The sequence below is a fragment of the Gavia stellata genome, chromosome 6 (genome assembly GCF_030936135.1).
Source record: "Gavia stellata isolate bGavSte3 chromosome 6, bGavSte3.hap2, whole genome shotgun sequence".
NCBI lineage: Eukaryota > Metazoa > Chordata > Aves > Gaviiformes > Gaviidae > Gavia > Gavia stellata.
The window spans coordinates 52,396,876-52,424,524 of NC_082599.1; the positions used below are offsets into that span (position 1 = coordinate 52,396,876).

Below are 27,649 nucleotides of genomic sequence, written 5' to 3' on the forward strand. Positions count from 1 at the left end.
GTTTGAGTAAATGTGTTCTGTCCCAGATGGAGCACCAAGATCCGGCAGATGCCTTCTGCTTTCCCACTCCCGTGACCAGCTGCTCTGGTTAAGGCTTGTGGCAGAGCGCCCGGGACCACCAAAACCTGATTCCTCCCCTAGGTTCAGATCCTGGAGCAGAGCCCGTTGCATCTGCTCCGAAGCTCAACGCTCCCCATGCTCCTGACGCTCCCCAGGTGGGTACACAGTCAAGGCTGGTGCACAGTCACTCGCCCTCTCTTTGTGCCTGTTAACCCTTTGCCATCTGCCCCCCTCATGCTAAAAGGGGGGCTTCCACCAAGGTCCCGAACCTTTTCCTGAGAGTCGAAGAAAAAGTGCACCATGGCCCAGGTAGTTGTCACTGCAGCCAGAAGGTTCAGGAAGCCACGGCCAGGGCAGGGCTGCTGGCCTCTGCCCAGGTAGTTTTGCCAAGGACAACAAGTGGGGAACCTGAAGCCAGCCTCAAAAGTGGCTTTTGTGGAGATCTTTCATGTCCTGGGGACACTGCAAGCACCTGTCCGTACGGACAGGAATTAGAGTGACATAGCAACCATCCTGGACAGTGCTGAGGACAGAAATGTCCTCGTAAGGCAAAGCACCTTATAGTGAGGTACTGCCAATCCATTTTTCACACACTTAACCCTTAACACTCACAAAAATGGTTTTGCTTCATGCTTCACACATTCCTTGCAGGCCCTGTATCTTCTTCGAGCCCTTGGCCAGGGCACGGTCATGGGCATGGCCATGAGCCTCTTGTTTAAAGTGACACCTGTGAAGGTATACTTCTCAGGATGTTATTTTTTTTTTCTTCTTCAAAGTGAAAACTGCTTTATTGATTGCTGTCAACATTTTGCAATTAATCTATGATCCCAAACATGAAGACAGGCGTTTATGAAGACGATGAGAAGTCACTGAAGTTATATTGCATTAGATTAAGAGATGCCAATAGTAGAGCATCTTCAACTGGAATGATGTCCATTTCCTGGCATTGCAGCTACAAGCAACTCATAAACGACATGAATATACTGTGGTGTTTTACATGCGCCAACTACACCACCCTGACAAGGCACTGCAGTGACACTGCCCTCCTGGAGAAGCTTTTGCTTCTTTGAAGCTCCATTTGCAGCTTGTCGGAGAGGAGCGCTGCTTACTCTGCTTAGGGACATGCAGTGAAGAGCTGTTTTGCACCAGGAGATGCTGGTCTATTACGATCCCAGTACCACCTCTTACTGGAGATGGCACTATAAAGAGATAATAGTACAGATAATCTTATGTCCCTTTTGATGCCGGGAACCTCGAGTTGTGCAGCACTGAATGGGCCTCCGGTGCACGTGCAGCACACCATGCACACCCCATCCGTAGAAAGGGTTCCCTCCTTTTGTTCATTTAAGCTATTGTAGGATTTTCTTGCATGAAAACAGCTCCATTCATCATTTCTACTGTCAAACAGAAAGGGTGTTCACATGAGAAGTTCTTGCTGCATTTCCAGATAAAGGCAAGGCCACACAGGTGGTGTAGTTATCATAGAACCATGGAATCGTTTAGGTTGGAAAAGACCTTTAAGATCATCAAGTCCAACCATAAACCTAACCCTGCTAAGTCCACTGCTAAACCATGTCCCTAAGCGCCTCATCCACACGTCTGTTAAATACCTCCAGGGATGGTGACCCAACCACCTCCCTGGGCAGCCTGTTCCAGTGTCTGACAACCATTTCAGTGAGGAAGTTTTTCCTAATATCCAGCCTGAACCTCCCCTGGTGCAACTTGAGGCTGTTTCCTCTTGTCCTATCGCTTGTCACTTGGGAGAAGAGACCAGCACCCACCTCTCTGCAACCTCCTTTCAGGTAGGTGTAGGTAATTGCTGGTACCCAGGGGAAGCTGCCTGCAGGCTCCTCCGTGACAGTGCGCTGAGGTTGTCCTACGGACAAGGGGTTTGTGCAGCACAACACAGGCCCAAAGCCCACGCTGGGCGCGCAGCAGTTTAACTCTTATGCGGTCCACTAACTCCTTCGCGTGCAATGATCTCCCGGTCAGGATCACCGCAAGAGCGAACAGGTTTCATTGCATCGTGGCTGCGGTCCCTTCCCCAGCTGCAACCACGGGAAGAGGCCTCCCGTCCCTTGTGCGCCGGCCACGCTCCAACCACGAGACCCAGGACAACGCACGGGGCTGTCTGCGCTGGCGGGGAAAGCCGGAGCTCTGCGGGACGAGTGTCTCCAAAGCCCAGGAGACCCCAAAGCTCGGGGCTTGCTGCCAAGTTTTAGCCGTGCCACAAGAGGGGATCTGCTTTGTATTTTTGAGCAACCCCTGAGCTGATAGCGTAACAACGTGTACTGTGATTGTATAGACATATACCGCAATGCACACAGTCATCAGGGATGTCCTGGAAAGCATTCTGCGATGGGAGACGCACAGTGGAACACATACTGCGGTCGGACATACAGTGCGGTATGTACTGCTGTCTTAGACACACAGCACAGCCTGAACTGCCACCACGAACACGCGCCACAGCGCTTACTGCAGTTACAGACATACATCACGGCACGCACAGCGGCCGCAGACACGTGGAGAACTGCGTGCTGCGGGCGGCGGGCTTGTAGCGTAACCTTCTGCTGCGGCCTCACCGAGCAGGCAACGCACGCTGCGGCCACAGCCGCCCGCCACACGCCACGCCGCGATCACGTAGCGCCATACCCACGTCGGAGCTGCCCGGCGTCACGCGTGACGCGACCCCGCCCGCAGCGCAACCTCCTGCCGCCAGGCGGCGCGCTCCTCCCCGGCGGCGGGCGCACGCACACCTCGCTGCGCCCCGCCCCTGCCCCGCCCTCGGCCCGCCCCCGCGCCGCTCAGCCAATCGCAGCGGGACCACGTGGTCCCACGGCCTTCCGTGCCCCGTCCGTGTTTATTTTTGCCGCGGGAAGGAAGGCGGCCGTGGGATGGGCACTCGCGTCGCCCAATCGGTGAGCCGCCCGCTCGAGGAGGCGGGGAGGGTAAGCGGCGGTTTGGCGCGAGCGGCGGGTGTGGGGCCGCGCGGCCTTTTCTTTCCCCTCCCCGCAGCTGCCCCCCGAAGCCGCCGTGCCGCCGGTCCCCGCCCCTCCGCCTCGTCAGCTCCTCGTACCCTTCCCCCGGTGTCCGCTGGGTCTGCCGCTGGCCCACGGCCGCTTCTGCTGCCGCAGCCCCGGCCCCCTCCTCTCCCCTCAGAGACGCGCTTGCTGGGGCTGCCGGGCCCAGCCGGCCCGCCCGCCGCCGGCGCCCTTTCCCCCCCTCGCCCCTCCCGCCCGGCGGCTGCCCGCGCCGGGCCCCTGCCTCGGCACTGATGGCCGGCGTCATCCGGCGGCTGGATGAAGCGGTGGTGAACCGCATCGCGGCCGGCGAGGTCATCCAGAGACCGGCGAACGCCATCAAGGAGATGATAGAGAACTGGTAACGCGGAGCCTGCCGCGGGGCGGGGTCTGCCGCGGGCGCTGGGCCGCAGCCCGCCTTGCTCGGGGCGGGGGGGCTGCTCCGGGGGCTGTGACCGGGGCGGGGGGCAGCATAAGTTTGGGTGCTGAGGAGGGGGAATATGTGCGTGCTCTTACTGCACGCACAGGAGGACAACTCCGTTCAAAAAGACTGTCTAAATTCGTGTTTGGGTTTGGTTTGTTGTTCTTGGTAAGTTTCTGAATCATTTCCTTTCAGTGTCCAGTTAGTAATTCGGTTGTTTGCTTTGAAGATCAAGTCTGTCAGGGACTAAAGTTGCTGCCTCTTCACTTACCAGCGTAGTGAGCTGCATCAGCTGTGTGAAAGCAAGCAGCAGAGTCTGCAGTAGGTTTCTGTCATGGGGAGAGAAGGTCTACTTGTTGGACCAGGCACCTTCTTAATTTTTAAATTTCTGGAAGTGCTTCATAATTGTTGTGGGTGGTGATTTAGAATAATGTATCACTGTAGTTAGAAGACAAAGGAAGGAGAGAGTAAGGATTTATTTGAAACAGAATGAATTCCAGTGTGAGTCATGAGTAGAAACAAATCATCACTTGTGTGAGAAAAACTGAATTTTACATCAAAGTCATGTAGTCCTTTATTCTCTAGAATTCCTGTTCTCTAGAATGCTTTCTTGCTTTCTGCAGCTTGGATGCTAAATCTACGAGTATCCAGGTAGTAGTTAAAGAAGGTGGTCTGAAGCTCATCCAGGTCCAAGATAATGGCTGTGGTATCAGAGTGAGTAAGCGAAGTTGACAGCTCTGTGCTGATGTTTTAAAACATTTATTTCAATTTATAAATGTTTCTGATCTTGAAAAAACTTGGAAATGGAAAGTGACTATTATTTGTCCCTTTCACATAGAAAGAAGATCTGGACATTGTATGTGAGAGATTTACTACCAGTAAACTGCAAAAATTTGAAGACTTGGCTAGTATTGCCACTTATGGTTTTAGGGGCGAGGTAACCTCTTCATCAAGTTTTTGAAACTGTTCATTGTTTGTTGTTATCGTGTTGTAGTGGGGCTTACATACTATCTCATTCCCAATACTCTCTACAGAAGCTTCTGTTTTCTGAGAGAGTCTGCCGTGTGAATATAGAAAGTAATGGCTAAAATCTTCCAGCTGTTAGTTATGTTACATGGTTAGCTGCTTGCATTGTCAGAGATAATGAAATGTTAGAAAAGCCAAAAGAAGGTCCTGGATAAAAGTAAGTGTTATAGGTACTAAAATTTGTTAAAGCTTTACTGACCAGCAATTTTCTTGTAAGGGTTTTTATTAATTACTTGCAAGTGGTATATCAAAATTTAGTGATGCCATTTAAAGCGTGGACAGTTCTCAATGGTCTCCAGAGCAAGGTTTACAAAGATGCTTTCTCTTTCTCTAGGCATTGGCTAGCATCAGTCATGTTGCCCATGTTACGGTAACAACTAAAACAGCTGATGCAAAGTGTGCATACAGGTATGCTACTTATTATCCAAGTGACTTCTGCTGCTGAAATGATGAACAGATGTATTTAATTATCTTTTCAGTGCCCTTATTAAGGAGGAGGGTGGGGTAAGGAATTAAGTGTTTCTAGGGTAGATTCAAAAAAGACCCAGAACATGAGAAAACATAGTTTGACTGATTTCTATTCCAGATTGTAAAGGTAAGCTTTAGCTAAACAATGTATTTTAAAAGTTGGGGGGGGCAGGGAATCATAAAGGGAATTCTACTTCAGCAGCCAATGTAGGGTAAACTTCTTGTCTTTTTCTCTGTTTCAGGATAAAATAATGTATATACATAGTCAGCATGTCTTGCAAATTTCCTAAGTCTCTGAGCACAGGAACTTACAGCTTAGTGTGCTTTTGTGTGGTGCCTAATCCTATCCAAAAAAGATTTTGAATGTTCTTCTGAAAACTTACTCTAAATATAAGCAAGCCTATCCATTAATTTCTCAACTACTTTTAAGAAGAAGGAAAAAAAAGAGAAGCTTTGCATCTTGGTTTTGCAAAAGATTGTATGACTATGGCCTTTCTTGCATTAAGCATGTAGGGTATGTGAGAGGGCAAAAAAGTATGCCCTTTGAAATTATGCATCTGTATAACTTGCTGAAAGACATATGTGGGTCACAAATCCCTTATGCTCAAAATCCTGTTGCAGCCAAAAGGAAACAGATCTTCTGTAAAGTCAAAAATGTCTTAAAGCATAACTGAAGTGTAAAGTCTAGTGGAAGAATTATTAAAGAAAGGTAAAATTCAGTAATCCTGCCTTTACAGGAAAAGTCTCAGTAATACAATTTCAAAACACGTCTCGTTATCTGCCCCTCTTTCTCTGCTGTTATTCCCACTCTCCCACTGCCCCTCTGGGTCCTAAGGTCAATGAAGACAGTTTTCCTCTAGCAGAAGGGGGTGGGGGGGCTGCAGCCAATTGTCAGTGTCCCGAGTTCTTTGCTGGGAGCAGTGTGATGATAATGGGATCTCTTTTTTCTTCTCCGTTTTGTTATCATCTGTCTGTGTATGCCCTCCCATACATCTAGATGTCTGACAACTTCTTATTTTTATCTTCTGCCTAGAGCTACTTACAGTGATGGAAAAATTAAAGCCCCTCCAAAACCGTGTGCTGGAAACCAGGGAACTCAGATCACGGTAGGTTTTTGTGCCTGTTCTCTTTTCTCCTTTTTCTGTTCCCTGGTCATTATGCTTGCACCTCTTACTGGTATGTGTTACATTGTAAGGTACGTGACAGTATCACCTCGTAGAATAGTTTCCAAAGGATGTTGTTGTTGTGGTTTTGTTGGGTTTTATGTTTTGTTTTCTTCACCAAAGACAGCAAGGTAAATTTGAGAAGATCCTTTGTTTTTTGTTTTCTTCCTTCTGACGATAGCATAGTCATTTACTATCAGAAATATTTCATAATTCTTCTGGAGTGCTGAAAGCCTCAATGGACAGTTAGGGCTAGAAGAAGCTCAGAATATGGAGGAGCGGTTTACATTGTACAAGCCAGAGTAGGAAGATAAGGGCTGGCACAGGAAACTGCAGAACTGCTGCGTTGGTTTTTTTAGTCGTATGTTTCACATACCGTACCAAGATTTGAATGTGGGTTGGGATTAGGATTGGCATTAGGATTGTGAAGAACGAGGAGCTCAGAATGGGAAGGAGTGTGCATGTTGCACAGCGTAGGGTGGAAAAGTGGAAGCCTGGCCTGGGAGTCTGCAGGTGTGTGTTTGCCTTGCAGGGGGAGCATACACCCAGTAAGCTTCACATGTCAATGTTTAGGATAATGTGTCTTAAAAAAAGAAGCTGAACTTCAAACTTCTGCCTTTCTCAGTACAGCAGAAAAATAATTTATGTATTATTTAAATAAATAGTGAAAATGAACAATTTAAGCTGCTGTTTTAATGACATTAACAGCCTTGATTGCAGCAACTGTTTTAACATTTAGTTGCATTTAATTAAAACACAGTGTAATCAGGGAATCTATTATCATCTGCAATGGAAAGCATGTAACTTTCACTGAAAGGTGAGCTGTAGAGTTGTTATTGGTAAAATACTGATGTACCAAAATACTTGAAAACATACATTTCTCTGGACTTGCATTTTGTTAGGTGAGCCTAAGCAGGTAAGAAATAAACTGAATGTTGATCCTTCATAAACAAAAATATTCTCAGAAAATTTTGTAGTATCTATTAAGAAGGTGGATTTAGATTAATTATGTAGTAAGAGAAGATTTTTTTAAAATTATTTTTAATTGTGATCTTTTTCTCTGTAGGTTGAAGATCTCTTTTACAATGTAAATACAAGGAGGAAAGCTTTAAAAAATCCAAATGAAGAATATGCAAAAATACTAGAAGTTGTTAGCAGGTAAACTGAAATAGGAGGCTCCAATTTTTTTATATTGCCATGGGGAGTACTGGGGTTTTTCAGAGGGACTGGCATATGTGTGTTTGGTGTCATTTTTTTGTTGTTGTTGCTTTTGATTTTTTAACCATTTGTTACTGTATGGTGTCACATAACAGTCCAATTAGATATACAAAATCCAGAGGAGAAAGTGTGTATTCAGTCTATGACTATTATTAGTAAGAATTCCAGCAAACAAACAGTGATAGACTTAAATGAGTCAACTCTCAATGAACTTGGGCTGAATAGAATCCAAGTAAAAACTGTGCAGGAGCATTGAGATTTGGCTGAATATGAAGAAGCTGAATGGCAATTTCACATCCTCAAAAAAAAAAAAAAATCACTTTAGCTACTGTATGTTCCTTTCCTGGGTCCATTAGTTGCATTTTTTGCCGTGTGCAGAGGATTGGCAAGCAGGATCTACACAATTTAAACAAAACAACTGCTTTACACTTTCAGTAAACACAGAAGCTAGCAAAGAGTAGCAAGACTGTATGCTAAGTGTTAGCCTGCTTCCTGAATGAGCTACTTTAGAGTCTTTACCGGCCAGGCAGAGTTCAGCCAGGAGGTGAAGGGTCAGGTCCCACTGCTCTGTGGCTAATCTGATGTCTTGCTGAGTCACAGGCTTCCCACTCATTGAGGGTTTTTTCCTTTAGGATTTTACATATTTTCTTTTTTTTCTCTTGAATTTTTTAGTTACTAACTGTCCCGGTCACAACAGTCTAACCTCTGTCTGCATCTTTGTGTTTCTCATCCTTCAAGGTTCTACTGTGTGTTCTTTCTCACAACTTAGCAACTTCCCTAGAAGTTTGAGCCAGGGTTACACGGCTGTAGTGTATCAGAACTTGGCCCTGAGGTCTTAGACAGCTGAACCATCTGGATAGGGGAAGTCAGAAGGGCAAGCCAGCCGTTTTTCAGATCCTTCTCCATAGTAGTTGAGACTTGATTCTGTTATACTGAGGAGGTTTTTGCTGTTCTTCTAGTTAAACCTATGCAATGAAACTGAACTAACCAGGTCTGTAGAAGTTGATCAGGTTTTCTTTGAGAAATAAGCTAAGCTGATCCTTGAATTTCGTATGGTTACAGGTGAGTTATAAATAGAAAACGTTTCTTTTTGTAGCTGTTTAGTCTATGAAAGCTCAGTTTGGCTCAAATCACCTTACTGTGTAACAGGAAATGAAATTGTTTGCCCTCGTTACCAGATGCTTTTCAGCATTCAGGGAAAGTAACCTTTTCTTTCACATACTGCAGTCTTATGTTTACCTATTTTTCAGGTATGCCATCCATAACTCGGGCATCAGCTTTTCAGTTAAAAAGGTATGTAAAATAAAGTCTTTTAACTTCACTGTGTGTCTGTATACGTGCATGTATATATATATATATAATGTATATATCTGAAAATGATGGAAAAATTGCACTGCATCTTTTGCAATGGGAATAGTGTATAGAGTCTTCCCTTGTACTGAAATGTTGACGTGTATGTTGATGCAGTTTGGATAGAAAACACATTAGTTAAAAGTAAACAAGGCAAAAATATATTTGTCAGGAGTTTGGAGTTTTCTATGTGGTCAACGTTTTATTTTGGTTTAGCTTTATGAGCTGTTGCAGCTCTTTCTTTTGAGAGTCTGGTTACTAATAACTGTATGAAAGAGGATGGGGTAGAGTACCTTCATTCTGTGGCATTCTTGATAATTATTTACTGAACTGCTTATGTTCTTCACTTTCAAAGATGGAGTCATTAGCCTGAATGGGTCTGATGTGATCTAGCAAATCTTGTAATCCTGTGCCATTTACCATCTATTGCTTTTCTGAACGCAAATAAGTAAATAATAATACAAAACATTATAATGACGTTATGGCCCATGCCTTTTTGTTAGAAACATTATTGTTAAGTTTAACGTATTTCTAAAACTTCAGCCAGAACTGTGAATTGATTGATAATTTGTGCGCTCTTTAGCAAGGTGATACCGTGTCAGATGTTAGAACCTTATCAAATGCCTCAACAGTGGACAACATTAGGTCCATCTTTGGAAATGCGGTTAGCAGGTATGTTGATGTCAAGTTTCCTTTTGACATAAAGTTTTCTAGCATATCTCCCTCCCCTTTCTCTTTTAAAGAACATGGGCTGTGCTGACTTTCCCTGCTTTCTTCAAGGTGAATTACAGAGAAGAGGGAGTGTTGCAATAATAGAGCTCTCCCTTTGTCTTGCAGAGTATGTGACTTTTAGTATATCAAAGGAAAGAGGGAAGTTGCAAAGCTGTTCCTTTTAACGCACTAAAAGGCAACCATCTGCTTGTAACATTCTGTGTGCTCATTTAACAAGAGCAAGCTGTACCTGTGTTCTCTACAAGTTCCCAGCCTCTTCCTACACCATGAAAATCTCACTACTTCTTACCACAGCCTGCTATGTGATAAATTTTGAAGTCTCCTCAAATTTGTTTTTCTGAAATCTTACAGTTCAGTATTTTTACAAAAGCTACGTTAGCTGAGGCTGAGTAAACCAGGCAGAAAAGTTGACAACAAATAAAACCAGTCATCTTTTGAAAATGTATCTGCCACTTCAGGAAAAATTCTCTCTTTATAAGACATTCAGCTGTGAAGAATTCATTGAATGGACTTGTGGAATGGATTTGTCCCATGAATACTTGGGTGTCAATTTGATTCATTTATTAAAGTCACACTTCACATGTAAGGAATGTAACTTTTAATACATCTAAACACCTTTATGAAACACAGCAAACTAGAGAGGCTGTTTAGTGATAAGGTTTGCAGTGTTGTTTGTATTTCTTTGTTATGCATTTGTTTTTGTCTACTACTAATGCTTGTTTGGAGCAGTTTTTCCTTGGTACAGTTCTGAATAAATTGTCCATTTCAACTTAAATGGTTTTTATCATATGTTTTCATGTGAAACTTTTATTTTACCCAATTTAAGATAGTAGTCTTTACTCTAGCTTGTTATTTTTACTTAAAAAATGAACACCAATAAAAATGGCACTCGGTATATATTGAGGTTGAATTGGAAAGAAGTAGCCCATAAAGACTTCTCTATGTTAACTTCAGAAGGTGGCATAATGCCTTGCTAGAGAGAGGTGCTCACCAACTACTGAAGTGGATTTTCTTGACTAATGAATAATGAAAATTATAAAAAGTATTATGAAAATTGTTAATGTTAGGATCTGTATGCATGAGCAAGAAAAAAATTTAATGTTTTCATGACTTCTTAACAGCCCACCAATAAATACTAGACTGGCAAAAGTGCACAAAGTAGTTCAAGAAAAAGAATGTTCTTCCCTGGCTGCTGACAATTTTGAAGTGTCTTTGTCTATCTCTGTCAATGACTTAAATGGTAAAATGCATATTAGAATTATCAATAGATGGTTATAATATTATGGACACTGTGATATGTTAAGGTATTAAAAAGACACTGTGGATAGTTTTACAGACTCCAATCATACTGTATTACTATTTTACATTTACTTAGAAAGAAGAAACAAATGCAGTTCAGGTTAAATAATTTTTGTGACTCAGCAGTGAATGTTTGAAGTATCACTGAATGAAAACGTTACAATTATTTATGATATAAATAGAATATAGAACAATATATCGCTGCTTGTGAGTACTGTTTGAAATTTGCATCAACAGAAAAATTCACTTTTTGTGTGTGTTCCTGTCAAACTGACAATAGGGAACTGATAGAAGTGGGCTGTGAAGATGCAAGTCTGGCCTTTAAAATGAAAGGCTACATCACGAATGCAAACTACTCTGTGAAGAAATGTATATTTTTACTCTTCATAAACCGTAAGTTTAAAAAAAAAAAAAGGCAGCATGTTGTACAGTCATATGTTGCTTACGTAACAATCAGAAGAACAAAACTTTCTGAAGAACTGAAAAATGTATGAGCATTCTTAAAAACATTGAAGTATTACAGTTAATTGTAGGTCTTGAGATAGTTTTCTGTTTGTAATGTGCATCATGCTTTGCACTCTAAATAGCGGAAAGCAGCTAAGATTGGGCCTAAAGAAACTTAAGCTTGTGGAGTATCAAGGTTGTGATTGTGTCCCGCTGACTTATACAGAGCGGTCTCTCCCTTCCATAGCAACATTGGTATGGGATGCAACAAACCTTGACTGTATAAAATAATGAAAAGGTAGTCTGGTTATTTCAGTATTTGGGGAAAAAATACTTCTAAATATAAAACATACTAAAAAGGTATTGCTTATTCCTGGTTTTATATGAAGAATAAATAGGTCTTGGGAAAAACGGGTATAACAAATGCCCTTGAAGATATGAAGTGTGAAGATGTTGGTCTGAAGGAGTAGTTGGACACTGCAGTGTATTTCAGTGGGGCTCTTTGAAAATAGTGTTTTGTTCTGTGTTTCAGATCGATTGGTAGAATCAGCCGCTTTACGGAAAGCCATAGAAACTGTGTATGCTGCTTATTTGCCAAAAAGCACACATCCATTCCTGTATTTAAGGTAAAGTAATAGGAAGAAGTAGCCTTTTAATACTGTCTTGTAGGATGTAGCTAGGGTGAGTAGGTTTAGAAAGACAGTTGTGTTCCTGATAGTAGTGTTAAGCATTGCACTGAGGTAATTAATCGCCAGACAGGAGATAATTAAATCATATTAAAGAAATCTTAAGAAGACAGGCCTTATTTTCAGAAGTAGTGAGTCTCTGTAATTTCAGCTTAAGTCCTTTCATATTAACTCATGAAATGCTGCAAGTAAAAGATATTTCTAAAAGCTGTTTTTTATAGTAGTACCATAGAGAAGGTGGTTTAAGCTTACCTTTGTAAGCTGATTTTGGTGAGGTTTGGAATAGAGTTCTTCAGATTAATTGTTTTTTAATACACCAAACAAATCTGACTGTAGTGTAACTTTAGGAGGTTTCGAGACCATGTTGACTTCTTTGCATGGAGTAATGGCCCCAAGCTTGACAAATTTTGTACTGAACCAATTTGTGCGCTCTCCGCTTTCCATGGGAAATTTTAGGTTAACTTCTTTTAAAATGTTTTCCAGCCTAGAAATAGCCCCCCAGAATGTAGATGTGAATGTGCACCCTACAAAACATGAGGTCCATTTCCTTCATGAAGATAGTATTCTAGAGCGTGTGCAACAACATGTAGAGAGCAAGTTACTGGGCTCTAATTCTTCAAGGATGTACTTCACTCAGGTGAGAACACATCTGAAGTGACCACAGCTCTGCACTACTCTAACTGTCGTGGATATGTTTACTCTGTTCAGTAGTACAATCTGTGCGATTTAAGATGGTCTTTAGTCTAGCTTGTTATTTTGATTTAAGAAATGAACACAAATAAAAATGGCACTCAGTGTATACTGAGGTTGAACTGGAAATAAGTAGCCCGTAAGCCTTTTCTATGTTAACTTTAGAAGTTGGCATAATGTTTTGCTGGAGAGCAGTCCTCACCGACTACCAAAGTGGATTTCCTTGACTAGTATCGATAGTCATCAGTGTTACACTGGTAGCTTGAGATCTTTGCTTTGTGTTTCAGGGATGAAATTGCTCCAATATACCATTGTTAACAATGTGGCAAAAGAGAGAAAAAGCATATGAAAACACTTTAAATACCTTTCTGTTAAGTATCTGATCAGTCTTTTTGATTTTACAACTATGTTAGCCTTCACATGTGGTAAATTGTTTTTATTCTGCCCTGGTTTATGTGAAAGACATGTGACTGAGGAAACTGTTTTATGTAGTTGACAAGAAGTTGGATTTAATCTAACCAGAAAAAAATCAGGAAGATTTCCTAATCTCTCTTTATGTAGAGCATAGTATAAGAATTATAGTTATAATCTTTTAAAAAACCAATTTCCTTGTGATTTTTTTTACACTGAAGATTTTCCCTTTGAGACAAAGGAATGCTAATTAATAACTTTCGTTAACTGCCAAGATGATGACATTCATGCTCTTTGTATAGCAAGTGCAAAGCTGGTGGCCTGTTTAAGCAGTTGATACTGTGTTTGTGGGGTTTGAAAGTTACTTGCCTCTGAGTAAGGTGCTGTGAGAAGTGTGGCTGATCTTTCTGGCATTTTTTTCCTTGTGGTTGAATCTCTTCTCTTTGCTTCCCCATATCTGAACGAAGACATTGCTTCCAGGGGCCGACTGTTCTTCCAGCGAGGTTGTAAAATCAGCAGCAAACTCTTCTGTGGTTACCAAAGGAACCAGTGATAAAGTTTACGCGCATCAGATGGTCCGCACTGATTCCCGAGAGCAGAAACTGGATGCTTTTCTTCAGCCAGTGAACAATCCCCTAAGTACAGGCCCCAGTGAAGCAACGACAGAGGTTAATGCAGGACCTCCAGAGGGTTCGGTCAGGCCACAGGATGCTGAAATGGAAGATGTCAGTGATCTAGTTGAAATGGCTGATGTTCAGGACACAGTGATGCCTGGGAGGCTGAGTGAGAGTGGACGCTTGTCTCCTGAGACAGTGCCTCCTCGGTAAGTCTCATCTTTACTGAGGTCATGCAAGGCTACCTATTTATTTCACGGCATGGCCCTGAAACTGAAGATTTTTCTGATCTCTTTGGACTTCTGCTTTTTCAGAAGGAAAAACTTCCCTAGAATAACTTTCCATGGCATTTTAGAGTTCACAGATGAAGTTTAATTTCTCAATAAATTATGTAACTTGTGATAAATTTTGTAACTGGAGTGGGGTTTCCATGCATACTGAAAGGCAGGAAGCAGTATGAATTATGACATTAACTTTAGTTTAGGGAGATCATACTGATCTGTCTCTCTTTGGACACCCTCCTTTTGTGGGGGGATAGAAACTACATCACTGAATTTTGCAGATATTACCCTAATAAAGGTAAGTAAGTGCTGTAATCTTTCTATAGCTCCTGCAGGAGCTGTTATGAGAGGCCAAAGTCTTCTGACCGAATCCGATTTCCACACCCACTCCCCCTCCCTGGTATTACAGAAAAATTATCATTAAAAAAATATTAGAAATATCAACATTTTTTGATGTGTCCTTTAGAGCCCATTTACTTGATGCTTAAGCAACAGATGTCTGATGTGATTGGTATTAGAGTCACAAATTCTCTTATGAACTACCTTTTTCTAACAAATTATGCCTTGGAAGTAAAATAAAACAGTCTGTCTTTCTGGGAAGCTTTGGGAAACTTTCTGCATTTCCTGTGTTAACGTACAGCATGTGAATTGAGCATCCCATCTGTTGGTGTGTTTTGCCTAAGTGACAAGAGAACTGAACGTAATTCCTTTTGTTTCGGTACTGCAGAAAGAGACCACGGGAAGACGTGGATGTAGAAATGGAGAAGGATGACACCAGAAAGGACATGACGGCTGCCTGCACCCCTAGAAGAAGAATTATCAACTTGACTAGTGTATTGACTCTCCAGGAGGAAATTAGTAACCAGGCACATGCAAGTAAGCAAGCCTTTTGCTTATCAAGATTATTGTTATTCCACCAACTAAATATGATTGTTTGAACTGCTGAGGAAAAAGGTATTTAAAAGGTGGCCCAGTCAGCTCACTGCGCTGCTAAGCAAGCTTTTAACAAAAACGTTTGTTAAACATCAAGGGCCAAACTTTGAACAGGCAGCTGCCATACTGAGCCATGCTGGAGGACTCTTTTTAAAAACTTCTGTGTACCTTGTTAGTTGATACACATTTTATGCATTCTGAGTATTTTGCAAACCTTAACTTGCATCATAACTAATAACACTATAAAATCACAGCTTGAAAAGTGAAGTTATTTTGTAATTTTCAAAACAGAAATGGCAGCTACAATATGGTCATTACAAAAATTTTGCTTAGTTGCGTGATTGTGAAGTAGAGTGGGACAGGCTTGATAATCATAATTTTTATTTACTGCTTTTGCTTTTCATTTGTATCTGCCCCACTTATATGAAATGATGCGACTGGTGAAATGTTATTCTCTCTTCTGGTAAGAGTTGTTTTAGAAGAAGGTAAAAGGTTTGCAATTCTTCCTAGGGTTGTTTCCCTCTTAGCTCTTTCAGTTGCCTTCAGAGTCACACCGAGTCACGCAACCCCTGTTATTCAGTTAGTGTAAATGTTGGGAATCTCATGTTGTGAGGGTTTTGTTGAATTTATTTTGGTTTTTCTGGTAATAAGAATTGGGGATGTTCCACAGCTAAAATGGCTAGACTAACAGGCATCTGTAATAAATAACTTTTTTATAAATTACTAAAAGTCTTGATCTTTAGAAAGCATGTACTTACACTTTACTTGTCCTCCAGAAAAAGTTTTGCATTAGGCTGGTAATTCTGAGCTGGTAATTCCATATCTGACTGTCACTGTTTAAATACTGAAATCAAAGAGTTGTCCCTGAGCGATAAAATGACCAAAAATGTCTCAAAATACATGGTAGAACTTGTGCAGCCGCTTGAGGTTGTGTCTTGTCTTCACACGTGAAAGAAATACCTACAAGAGACCTCTGCAAGAAAGAAATACTCTTCTCAATATTGTGTTCCTTTGGAAGAGGTAACAGTGGAATTTGGGTAGCGTAGTGCTTTGTACATGCTGTGGCTGCAGTGCCAAGCTCCTGGAATGAAGCTGCTCCCAAGGACCTGCAGCTAGTGACATTTCTTTGTGGAATGCCTAAAATGAACTCTTATTTTGGAATCTGACTTCTCATACTTCTTTTTAATATATATAAATGAGAAGGCCAGAAACTTATTTTGGGAGAGAAAAATAAATAAATTATGGACCTATTCTATCGGATTTCCAGAATTTAGTCTGACAATACTAGATTTTGTTGCAAAGTTGTTTTACATCTGCGGTTTTCTTTGAAGTATGTCTGTGCTTCCTTACTAATCTCCTGTGGCTGGAAACAAATTTTGAAAGGCTATTCAAGTCAAATACAGAAATCTTTCTTTTTTAAATTTGCATTTGTAGTTTAACTGTTATATAACTGTTCTCGCTTATGCTTTAATATACATATGTGTATGCACGCAAATGATTAATATTTCAAAACGTGGAGAATTGGTAGTACAGGCCTGTAAGAAGCAGGGGTGGAGTAGTGACTAAACAGTAATCTGAGACTTTAATGCTAAAAAGACACAAACCACTCAACTAAATAAATTAGGGCAGGGTTGCAAATACAAAATTAACCCTTTTGTTTCTTCCCTACCCCCTCAATTGTTTCAGATCTTCAGGAGATGCTACATGATCACTCATTTGTTGGCTGTGTCAGTCCCCAGTGGGCTCTGGCCCAATATCAGACAAAACTGTATCTTCTCAATACAACAAAACTCAGGTAAAGAAGCTGTTAGACTTGTTGGCTGTTGAAATAAGTACCAATTACCAAGCTAATTAGAAGAAGGAAGGAAACAACAGGAAAAACAGCATTGTTTTCTTGTTGCCTATCTGAAAAGCCATGAGGCTAAAGATTAAGCAATCAGTTCAGAACAGTGGAAACAAGTCTGGCATGCTTGGGAATCAGTGTAATTAAAATGCCAGCTGCTGTATTGTGTGCTCACAGACTGGGGGAAGGGGAAGACATTTTATTTGCTTCATGATTGTCTACAACAGCAACTGGTCTACAGCACACTGTATAAAGACGAGCAAGCAGAGGCTTCAGAAAAGTCATGTAGAACATATCCAGTTGGGTTAAGAGAAGCTGTAGGACACATGATCATAACACAAAGTTTGTATTTTTGCATATGCAGCCTTACAGGGCCACTGTATAAATCTTGTAACAAGTAAGAGAATATACTTAAAAGATAGATGTGTCTATCAATTTCCAAGCTCCTATGCAAAGGAGTAAAGAGGGTGAAATATAAAGTATCTGGGAGTAAATTGATAGCGGCTGCATGCTTAAGTACATAAAAGTTCTGCACCAGTGTGGCTGATGTCAGGAACCACGCAACAGCTTTAATTGTAAACATCTAGATAGTGTGTGTGAATCTTAAACTGTTCTGTTAAAGTAAGATCTTTGTTAATATGAATGGCTATGTATGTCTGTTTCCAAGATGACCCTTACTTCCCCTCTTAATTATGTTAACTTGGAGATACATGATCCTGTTCATATAATTAATTTTTGTACTTCAATTTAGCCAAGAACTCTTCTACCAGATACTTATTTATGACTTTGCAAACTTTGGAGTCTTAAGGCTGTCTGTAAGTATAATTTTACATCATATCCTATATATAAGAATTTTTTCAGATTGGTTTACAGTAAGCCTGTTCTTTCAGACAAATGTATAGTTTTACAGGTTGTTTTTTGTCTACCACAAGAGCAATGTTTTGTTTCTTTTACAGTAAGAATATAATGTAGAAAACTCTATTAGTAATTTTGTAGCTACTACTGTTAAGTTGTTATGCTGGCTGCTTGTTATTAGTGTCACTTCTAGATATACACCAAGTTTTGCTGTTGCTTGTTACACTGGGACAAATAATTAATTTGAATACACAATCTATCAGAAATACAGTGTTGATTGCTAGCATTTATCCTGTAAATATCACAGCACTTTGCAGGATTGTGGACTGCACGGAATTGTATCAGAAAGAAATTCATACTACTTAAACTGGTTATCATAAGCAGAACTGTTTGCTCTGCAGCCCAGAAACAGTATATAACAATTACTTTATACATGAAGGAAGAAGCTATAGACTTCCAATAGAGTGTGTTGCTTATTAACAACAGTTTTTTGCCTTCTCCATTTTTAGGAGCCAGCTCCTTTATATGAGCTTTCAATGCTTGCTTTAGAGGATCCTGAAAGTGGCTGGACAGAAGATGATGGCCCAAAAGAAGGGCTTGCAGAGTACATTGTGGAGTTTCTGAAAAAGAAGACTGAAATGCTGAAAGATTATTTTTCTCTTGAAATTGATGAGGTGACTGCTGCTATTACTCTGACAGTAAATGAATGGTGGACTTGGCAGTGTTAGGTTTATGGCTGGTCTTAAAGGTCTTTTCTAACCTAAATGATTCTATGATTATGGTTTGGTAACAGATAACCACAGTAGTTTGCTTGCAGTACTTACTATCACTAAGAATCAGCTCCAGTAAGATTTAGGTGGCTTACCCCTTTCATTAAAAATGCTCAGGACTTATGCCACTTCTAGACAGGTGCTACACAAAGAAGCTTATATTCAATTAGTTGCCAAATAAAATAATTTAGTCATTGCTTCCATAAGTAGAACGCAGATCTCTTATCCAACCAGATGTGCAGCTTAAACGGCTCTCTAGCCAGGCAGGACTACAGCATCACCATTGCTCTCAATGTGTCTTATTTTTTGTGTAGCCTAATGCATCCCTTACTCTGTACAAAACTGAACAGCTTCATCAAGTGTCATAAACCCAGACACTTCACTCAGCTATTCTCCTGGGAAGTGGGATCTGTGTAATTGGTGGCTAGAGGTAGAGGAGGAGGCTGAATTCAGGTCTTTCTGAGCTGAGTGGCTTAAATCGAGGCCTTGAAGTTAAACACCATCCCTAACCCTCTTCCTGCAGTGCCTGCTGGGCATCAGGCATTAAAAACTTGTAACTTCAGATACCCCTAAGACTCACTAAGTTTGGTAGCAATCAGTCTTATCATATGTAACAGTTTTGGTACAAGAAAGAACAATTATTTTTTTTTTTACTGAAGCAGAAGCATTGCCTTGCAGGAAGGAAACCTTATTGGGCTACCACTTCTGATAGATAACTATGTTCCGCCGATGGAAGGACTGCCTATATTTATCCTTCGCTTGGCCACAGAGGTATATTCTATTCTGTTAATAATTTTATTCATTTACAAATGACTTTTTCTATTTAGGGAAGAATGAAGCGAATCAAATTAATTCATCAGAAGCTGCAAAGGAAAGGCTGGAGTTGGTTAAATGTACTGTTACATGCTCCAGCTGCTTTTGCTATGGTTACTGATTAGTTGTGCTTTGCCTCTGCATTCATAACTACTGCATGAATGAGAATGTATTTTGATTTGAAAGCCTGCACTTCTACACTTTTTTTGTTCTATACCTTTACCTTATCAGCACAAAAAAGGCCAAGATGTTATTATGACTTTTCCATATTAAGAATGCTACCCAGATGCTATTAAATGACTTTTTCTTGTAACAGGTAAACTGGGATGAAGAAAAGGAGTGTTTTGAAAGCCTAAGCAAAGAATTAGCTATGTTCTACTCCATTAGAAAGCAATATATAATAGATGAAGCCAACTTGACAAACTCTCAGGTACAAGAATGTGTAACTAGTCATATGAACAAACAACTAACACCACATAGGAAAATAACTTCTTTTTCAACTATAGACTTCTAGTCCCAACTCTACTTTCAGTGAAGTCAATCAAGCAGCAGTGGGGCAAGATTCTGAAAGATGTGGCTTAAATTTTCTGAAGTATTATATGTATTAAGAGAACCTTTTAACTTTGGGTATTGCAGTGTATTTAATACTACAACAGTCCTTGGCCTCTAAGTTTGGGATGCATTTTCTAACCTGCTGAGCTTTGATAATAAGGATGCATATAAATTATAGTCTGCTTGTGTCTAAGTATCTGCTTAATCATTCAGTTAAGCTAGCCCATTCTGCAAGTTACTTTCCAGAGCTTAAAATAAACTTGACTGTATAGAATGAACTACTTCCCTATTACTAGTGTAATTTTACAATTGCTGTACTCTTACATAATAAAGTTTCTTAAGGAGTAGTATCCTCTCATAAAAGAGAATTTCAGTTTAATTGTTTGTCCCTTTTTTCTAATGTATTTCAGAATGAAGATTCTGACTCTGGTTCAACAACGTGGAAATGGACTGTGGAACACGTACTTTACAAGGCTTTTAGGACTCATCTTTTACCTCCTAAACGCTTCACAGAAGACGGCAACATTTTGCAGCTTGCTAACCTGCCTGACCTATATAAAGTTTTTGAGAGATGTTGAGCAAGTAGTTATATAGACTGGTGTATAGTTAAACATTCATGCTACATTCTGTTTTACTTAGTAAAGGATAAAGCTGGCATCTTGGAGGAAAGAAAAAGGGATTTATGATGCAAATAGTCTGTTTTCCTTCTGTTGATCAAATAATAAAAAGAATTGTTCTAGCTATGTCTAAACCCAGCTAAAGTTCCTAAAATAAGATTTCCACTTATGCTTTGAGTTTCACTATTAAGCAATATGCTAATAGAATACAACTTCTACTGAAGAAAATCAATTGGGTTAAGTAACTGTGAAAGGAGAGAGAGCTTAATGTAATTGAGATGCAAGTGCATTAGCTCACCTTGCTTCTTCAAAGCAATATAGGTTACCTACTTCCTTTTGTTTTAAGAATGACTGTTGTGTGAATGTACATGCAAAGCACTTAAAATCATTTGCTACAGCAGGAGCTAGTCTTGTAATATTTCAGACCCCTTGCTGCAATAAGGCAGCTGACAACCTGACTACAGGCTGCAGCATGAAAGGAAGCCATTAGTCTTGCTCAGGCAGGAAAAAAATGCTTGAGTGTTAATTCCCTGAGAGCATCACAAACTTGACTTGTCACAAGGAAGCCTGTAGTGCTACTCTGCAGCTTCACTGGGGTGGTTTAGAGGAAGTGGACTGGAAGCAGATGTCTCTCTACTACCCAATGCCGTTTTAGCAGATGTTCTGTAGAGGGGAACGCTTTCAAAACCCCTAGGCATTTTTTATCTACACAATACACACTGTAAGAACTACTATTTGGTTAAGAACATTCCAGCATTTTCTCCTTCTACTGATTTATTCTTACCTGCATCCTCTGAAACAGATCTTGAATATTCTGAAGTCAAGACTCAGTAAGGGTATGTTTCGATACTTTGAGGACTGGTTTGTGCTTTTAGTGGAAAAATCCTGTAAACTGAAATGGTCACTACCACTTCAAGGAAAAGCTGTGCTTGGGAGAGAGTCTTCTACCCACTGTGCTTCTGTTCCACAGCAACAGAAACACTACAAAGCAATATAGTCCATACACATGAGGTAAATGTGAAGAATACATTGGTACTTAGTATTTGCTGTGCAGGTTGCTAATAAAACCTAATGGCTATGTAAGGAAAGCCACAACATTCCTCTTTAGGCAGAAATTGGGTGTTACCTAAAACTTTTTTGATCACACATCAGTTAACACTTGAGATCTGTACCTGAAAATACATAGCTTACACTTACACACCTAAATGAAACTACTGACTGCCTTCCTTTCACTACTGGGGTAATACTAGTGTTTGCAAAGGCTCACTTACTCCAGCTTCCTCCTTGAACCTGAAGAACATCCACCACCAGTACAGGAGTGGGAATTAAGTTATTTCAAAATGCTCCTTGCATCCTTTTGATACCACATATGCAACAAAGAAATTATGTTCCACTACCACTAACACTGCATCCCTACAGGCAGCCAAACAACACTGTAACACATTTTGCACAAAATCTACACAAACTGGAATCCTCATTACCCCACAAGAAATAAAGGAGTGGTACACCCAGATTTTCAGTTCATAAAGCAACAAAATATCATAAATGCATTACCCATGTTTTAACATTTTTATTTTAGAAAGTGAACATATCCATTAAAAAAGAAAATGCATGGAGTTAAAAAAAGTTAACATAAAACTAATGACAAATTTGCAATAACATAAAATAATTTTACCTAGTAAGTCCCAACAATCATTAAATACACTTCCACCATAGAGAAGTTTTACTTCATTATATTACCAGGCTCTTGATTAGGTACACAAGACAATACTTTCCAGTAATTACCTAGTCATTAGAAGATCAACTTCAGGAATCACTGAATAATAAAATACATCATGGACAAATATTTTCATACCACCTGGGAGGCAACCTAATATACATATGTCAACAAGGTACATCTTTGTGAGGTATTACAGTACATGGGAACCATTCCCTTTGCTTTCTAATGAACAAATTCTCCCATCAGCAGCTCCACCAGCAAGTCAGCCACAGACTCTGTCGCCAGTTTCCAAACCCCAACAACTTCCCTCAGAGATTTTCCTTCTGTAACAGATTACTAAAGTCAGGATGAATGAAGATGCGAGTCAAGAAAACATACTGAAAACGGGGAGGTTGAAAAGGGAAGGTCATCCACTCTTCCAGAAGCGCTCTAGAAGATTTCAAATCAGAAGCTTCAGCTTCTCAAGAACATTTAATACCTCCCCTAGCTTGAGCTTTGCCATGTGTGGTGAAGTCAAAGCATGGGGCAAGATAATTCCGAAAGTAAATGAAGTAATTTCCAAAATAAGGAAATAATCTCTCATATTTAACCAAAGTACACTACAAACATCTTAAGCCACAGCTGCTCCAATATAACCCACTTGTAGTATTAAATAGACTGAGGAGGGGAAATACTGAAGTAGTTTTGCCCATGCAATCTTCAAGATGAGTGTATTTGTCCTAGACTTGAACTAAGTCTCTTCCTCACACTCTTGCGCTGCCACCACCAAAGAAATATCTCTCCCCACTTCCAAAAAAAAGGAGCTTTACACATCGGATCGACCACTGTCCTTTCCAGGACAGCCAACAAATAAACACTGGAGGTGTTCCATCCCCAGCCTGCAGCCTTTTACACTATACTCCAGAACAGCACTCTCAGACCCCTGGGCCCAGGTTAACCAGAACTCAGCAGCAGAGGACCCCAACTACAGGCTCTTGAGAGCCTAGCAGGATTTCCTGCTTGAAGGTTGCTAAGACAGACAGGCTGGGTTCAAAGATGAAGAACTCCTAAGAGTTAGCCCACCGTTCAAATTATTTGGGAAAGAACTTCGAAGAGAAAAATGTTTTTAGGAATATACAAATTCTATGCAAAGAAACTTACCTGCTTTTTCATATTTGCTATACAACTGGTTTTTCACTGTCTTGTTTTTCTTCAGAATCTTCATCAGATCCTGAAAAGGAAGACAAGAATGCTATTAGATCAGTTGGGGGGGGGGGGGGGGGGGAGAGAAAAGAAAGAAAAGAAGAGGGGGAGGAAAAGAAAGAAAAGTAATGGCTTATCAAAAGGCAATTCAAAGTAACTATTTCCCATAGAAATATTTACTTTTTATTTTAGATTTCTTATCTTTTTGGATGTTTCACATTGAAGTTGTTTTTTTTTTTGTAACAGTTATCAAACACAAACCCCAGCACTGGGATCATTCTTGAAATATTCTTGTCATTCTTGTTAATGGATTGAGTTAGCAAGTGCTAAAAAGTTTTCACTACAACACGCTCAGGAAAATCAACTCCACGTTTGCTCACTGACAAGCAGATTTTCCCACTTGCTATATCCTGCCCTTTGGAAGACAACTTCAGAAAACACTTCCAAAGCAGCCAGAAACACTGCTTTACAGATTAATAATTTCTGTGTCTAGTGTTCTGGCAAGAGATTGTCTCACTCTAAGCCAGAAACTAAACAGCTCTCTGCTTCTCCCTGCCCAGTTCTCTTCTCTTCATCCCCTGCCTGCTCTCAGCTCTCTGCTGTGAGAAAGCCCTGGAAGAACCCAAAAAGAAAGCTTAGCTGGTCACAGGGCTACCTGCCCAGAGACAGCTCCTGCTAGAGGTACTGCTTTGCAGGAAGGTGGCTTGATGGATCAGTTGTTTCAGGGAGAGGAAGAAGATACCAAGCAAGCAGGGTGCGCAGCGCTGACCTGCTGTTCTGGAGATCCAATCCAAGCCTCAGATGTCTCTGCCCACATCTGCAGTGGCAGTCAGTCCCTGCGGCAGTCAGCCCTTGTCAGGGGCGACTGAGAAAGTTATCAGCCCATGCTTTTCACCATACATGTCTTGGGCAGTTTAAATGAGACTCCCACGGGGGGGGGTGGGGGGGGAAAAGTGTGTAATGAACTGTCTTTGATAAAATGCCTGGGAGACTTACTTGGGCTTTTGGCATCAATTTAAAGCGGAACTATGGACCCACAAAGAAGTAAAAAAAGAAAGACAAAGGTGTTAAGCATTTTTTTTTTTTTGGCCAAGCTACTCTGAAGTCCTTTCCTTTCTTGGAATAGCATACCTGCCTTTCATTTTGAAGCTCAAATTGTACAGAAACTGTAGAAATTTACTCTTTCCAGGCTGATTTTCCACTTGCTACCTCCAGAATGACTACTTGGCAACCAAACACAATGTTGAAGATGAAGGGTCAACCCATATAAAGTGGATGGAAAAGGGTATGGCCCTGGACATGTGCAGGGAAGACATAAAAAGAAAAAATATGCTGAAAATTCCAACGGAACTCATTTTAAATGTCACCTCCTGACAGTAAAGATTTGGTTTTAGACATGTTGCCGTGTCAGCAGAGAGGTTTATTCCCCTCTGCATGATCACGGGGAATAGTTTATCTCTAAATATTTTTCCCATCAATATGTAAGGCAAATTGACCAAAAATTGCTCTCTTAGAAGAATCCATAGTTTGTCTTATCTGAAAGAAATGCAGAATTTTGAAGAAAATATTTTTAATTGTGAGGTTTTTTTTTACTGTACATCATCTAACAGTTTCAGAATACTTTGTGACTGCCGGTGTGTGTGTTTTAGTTCAAATATATTCATTTGACTATTTCTTTTGCTTCTTATACCCATAAAGGGTGCTTAAACAAATTTACTTGGCAGTTACGGCAGATGAGGAGAAGGCAGATGAGCTGTTACCGAAACTCAGGTGACAAGCAGCCGTTTGATAAGCTGAAAGCAATGGCACAGTCATATACTTGTAGTCACCACACGCATGCTGAGGCACGATAGCTCACTGCACATGCAGCACTGACCCAGCCAAACTGCCAAGGAAAACATGTTAGCTCCGCTTACACTTCCTCTCACACCAAGTGGCCAAGAAGGCCAACAGCATCCTGGCTTGTATCAGAAACAGTGTGGCCAGCAGGAGTAGGGAAGTGATTGTACCTTGGTACTCAGCACTGGTGAGGCCGCACCTCGAACACTGTGTTCAGTTTTGGGCCCCTCACTACAAGAAAGACATTGAGGTGCTGGAGTGTGTCCAGAGAAGGGCAACGAAGCTGGTGAGGGGTCTGGAGCACAAGTCTTGTGAGGAGTGGCTGAGGGAACTGGGGTTCTTTAGCCTGGAGAAGAGGAGGCTGAGGGGCGACCTTATCACTCTCTACAACTACCTGAAAGGAGGTTGTAGAGAGGTGGGTGATGGTCTCTTCTCCCAAGTGAGAAGTGATAAGACAAGAGGAAATGGCCTCAAGTTGCGCCAGGGGAGGTTTAGACTGGATATTAGGAAAAACTTCTTCACTGAAAGGGTTGTCAGACACTGGAACAGGCTGCCCAGGGAGGTGGTTGAGTCACCATCCCTGGAGGTATTTAAAAGACATGTGGATGAGGCGCTTAGGGACATGGTTGAGCGGTGGATTTAGCAGGGTTAGGTTTACGGTTGGACTTGATGATTTAAAGGTCTTTTCCAACCTAAATGACTCTATGATAACACTTCCAACCATTATCCTTCAAGATAAACTCAGAGCTTTAAATAAAATACATTTTCATTTTGAATCATGTTATACTCGACATTGTCTTAATGCATTGTCATCCCTAGATGGAGCTCTAAGTCATTTATTATGCCAAGATGCTCAGTAACCATAGAGACAGCCATTAAACTGAAAAATATCACCAACATGTATAACTATAATGCAAGACAGGCAAACTTATCTGTAGCAATTAGCAGATATTAATATTTTAAATATATTGCATAATAGAGCACAGCTTTACAGAAGAGATTTACATTTTAGGGTAAAAAGACTGACATAGGATTTGGGGGTTCACACTGCATCCTCAAATAACTCAAATCCACTCAACCCATAAAGAAACTACTCATTTCCTTGAAATGCTTGCAAACACATTCTTAAATCTTGCAGTACTTCCATTTATTTTTTGGCTTACTCGGCTCATACCTCAACTACAACAAAGCACATGATATGTGGAGTTAAGATGTAATTAACACTTGCCTTCAGTTTACTATGCCCACACAGCTAGCCTTTTTATACAAAGAGGGCTTTTTCTTTCTGTTATGAGAAAGGACAAGAGCCTCTGATTGAAATTTCAGTTTGCTTTAGAGCAGTTTCTGGTTCACTGTCTATCCTAAGATACTGTGAAGCTCCAAGTTTAAGCTGGATTAAATAGTGCATTGCTGCATAAACACTATTGCTTGCCGATAAGAGATCACAGAATCATAGAATGTCTCAAGTTGGAAGGGACCCATAAGGATTATCAATGGCAGAAACAAAAAAATAACCTCCTCCTTTCAGTTGCGGTACCATTTTCTTTCAGACTTATCTTGGTTTTAACACCTTCGGGGCATGGCAGAAGCCCCACTAACTATGTGTATTGTAATTCATCTGATATGTAGTAACTAAACTGAATTACTGAATAAAAAAGGATTGTAAAGTACACTTTTCAATTAAAAAAGGAAAAATATTTTTTCCCTTTACCCTTCCCCCACCTTACCCTCTGAAGGGTGTGAAATATGCAGGAGTTTAATGTCAATACGAAAAATCATTCACTGTGCGAACGTAACTACCTGCTACAGATTCAGGAGGAGAATAGAACTGCCCATCAGAGAGGACTCCTGGGTGAAGAAGAGCTGCTCGTTCAGAAGCATCCTGTGCTATCAAATATCCTAAAAGGAAAAAAACCAAAAAACCAAATCCTCAGTGCTATCACATAGCATCTTAAAGATCAAGTATTGATGAAGAATCTTAAAGACTAATGTATTATATTAGCATTCTTAACAAGTTACTTCTATAAATAAGTATCTTGGAAAAAAGCAAACCGTTAATTTAACACTCATGTCCTCTATATAACTTCAGGCAGCTAAGGAGACACACTCCAGCAAAACAGAGGTACTGTACACATGAATTAAGGAATCCTTCCTTCTGCTCTGTGCAATTGCATGATTAGGATGCCGTATGTAAATTCATCAATATTCACTGGCTAACTAAAACTCTGAAATATATTTTTAACAATCAGTGAGCTCCCACGCATAACCAAATAAACTATTTTCACTTTGCAACTGTTAAGACTCCTCATTAATGGCTTGCTTTCACCTGTCTCTCTCAACAGACCTAGTTACTCCAGCCTTCCACTCCTTTTGGCTCAATTTCATCTAAAATCAGGAAAATTATTTGGAAATGACATGGGGCTATTTCTGGTGCGTTTAATACAGGACAAAAAACAAAAGGGGTTGGGAGAGAAGCTAATCCATCTCATCCTTACTGCCATCAACAGGTCTTCTGATAATAACAGAGCAAAGATGGCATTTTAGGTCAACATAAGGCTGTTGAACTCCCATCCTTTACTCTCTGCCACATGAAGACTGATGGGAAAAAAAAGAAAACCTTGATGTTTTACTGAATCAGGAGA

General features: G+C 40.6%; 2 protein-coding genes across 10 annotated transcripts in view; one reads left to right on the top strand and one right to left on the bottom strand.

Annotated features, from left to right (window-relative positions):
- Positions 1–3,334: 3,334 nt before the first annotated feature.
- Positions 3,335–20,256, top strand: MLH1 (mutL homolog 1). 5 transcript variants are annotated; one of them, XM_059818406.1, is made up of 19 exons: positions 3,335–3,441; positions 4,125–4,215; positions 4,340–4,438; positions 4,862–4,935; positions 6,029–6,101; positions 7,225–7,316; positions 8,627–8,669; positions 9,310–9,398; positions 11,038–11,150; positions 11,734–11,827; positions 12,371–12,524; positions 13,456–13,811; positions 14,611–14,759; positions 16,503–16,611; positions 17,411–17,474; positions 18,024–18,188; positions 18,963–19,055; positions 19,414–19,527; positions 20,060–20,256. In XM_059818406.1, the coding sequence occupies exons 1-19, from the start codon at positions 3,335–3,337 to the stop codon at positions 20,225–20,227; spliced, it is 2,247 nt and encodes a 748-aa protein (XP_059674389.1). In that variant the 3' UTR covers positions 20,228–20,256. The 5 variants fall into 5 exon arrangements, with proteins under 5 accessions (XP_059674389.1, XP_059674391.1, XP_059674392.1 ...); XM_059818408.1 differs by lacking the exon at positions 18,963–19,055; XM_059818409.1 differs by lacking the exon at positions 18,024–18,188.
- A 1,683-nt stretch (positions 20,257–21,939) lies between these two features.
- STARD3NL (STARD3 N-terminal like) overlaps positions 21,940–27,649 on the bottom strand; it is a 36,598-nt gene continuing 30,888 nt past the window's right edge. For 4 of the 5 annotated variants that reach the window (XM_059818664.1, XM_059818663.1, XM_059818662.1 and 1 more), the window contains 3 exons: positions 26,808–26,906; positions 23,127–23,196; positions 21,940–22,309 (listed from right to left, as the gene is read on the bottom strand). In XM_059818664.1, the coding sequence (XP_059674647.1) occupies positions 23,144–23,196; positions 26,808–26,906 (152 nt within the window). In that variant the 3' untranslated portion in view covers positions 21,940–22,309; positions 23,127–23,143. Of the gene's footprint in view, positions 22,416–23,126; positions 23,197–26,807; positions 26,907–27,649 lie in introns of all 5 variants that reach the window. The other variant, XM_059818661.1, reaches the window with a different exon arrangement.

Excerpts from the sequence above, each read along its gene's own strand:
- MLH1 (XM_059818406.1), top strand. The coding sequence starts at position 3,335 with ATGGCCGGCGTCATCCGGCGGCTGGATGAAGCGGTGGTGAACCGCATC. Across the intron at positions 17,475-18,023 it reads TTGGAGTCTTAAGGCTGTCT|GAGCCAGCTCCTTTATATGA; the intron begins GTAAGTATAATT and ends CTCCATTTTTAG. Across the intron at positions 19,056-19,413 it reads TCCTTCGCTTGGCCACAGAG|GTAAACTGGGATGAAGAAAA; the intron begins GTATATTCTATT and ends TTCTTGTAACAG.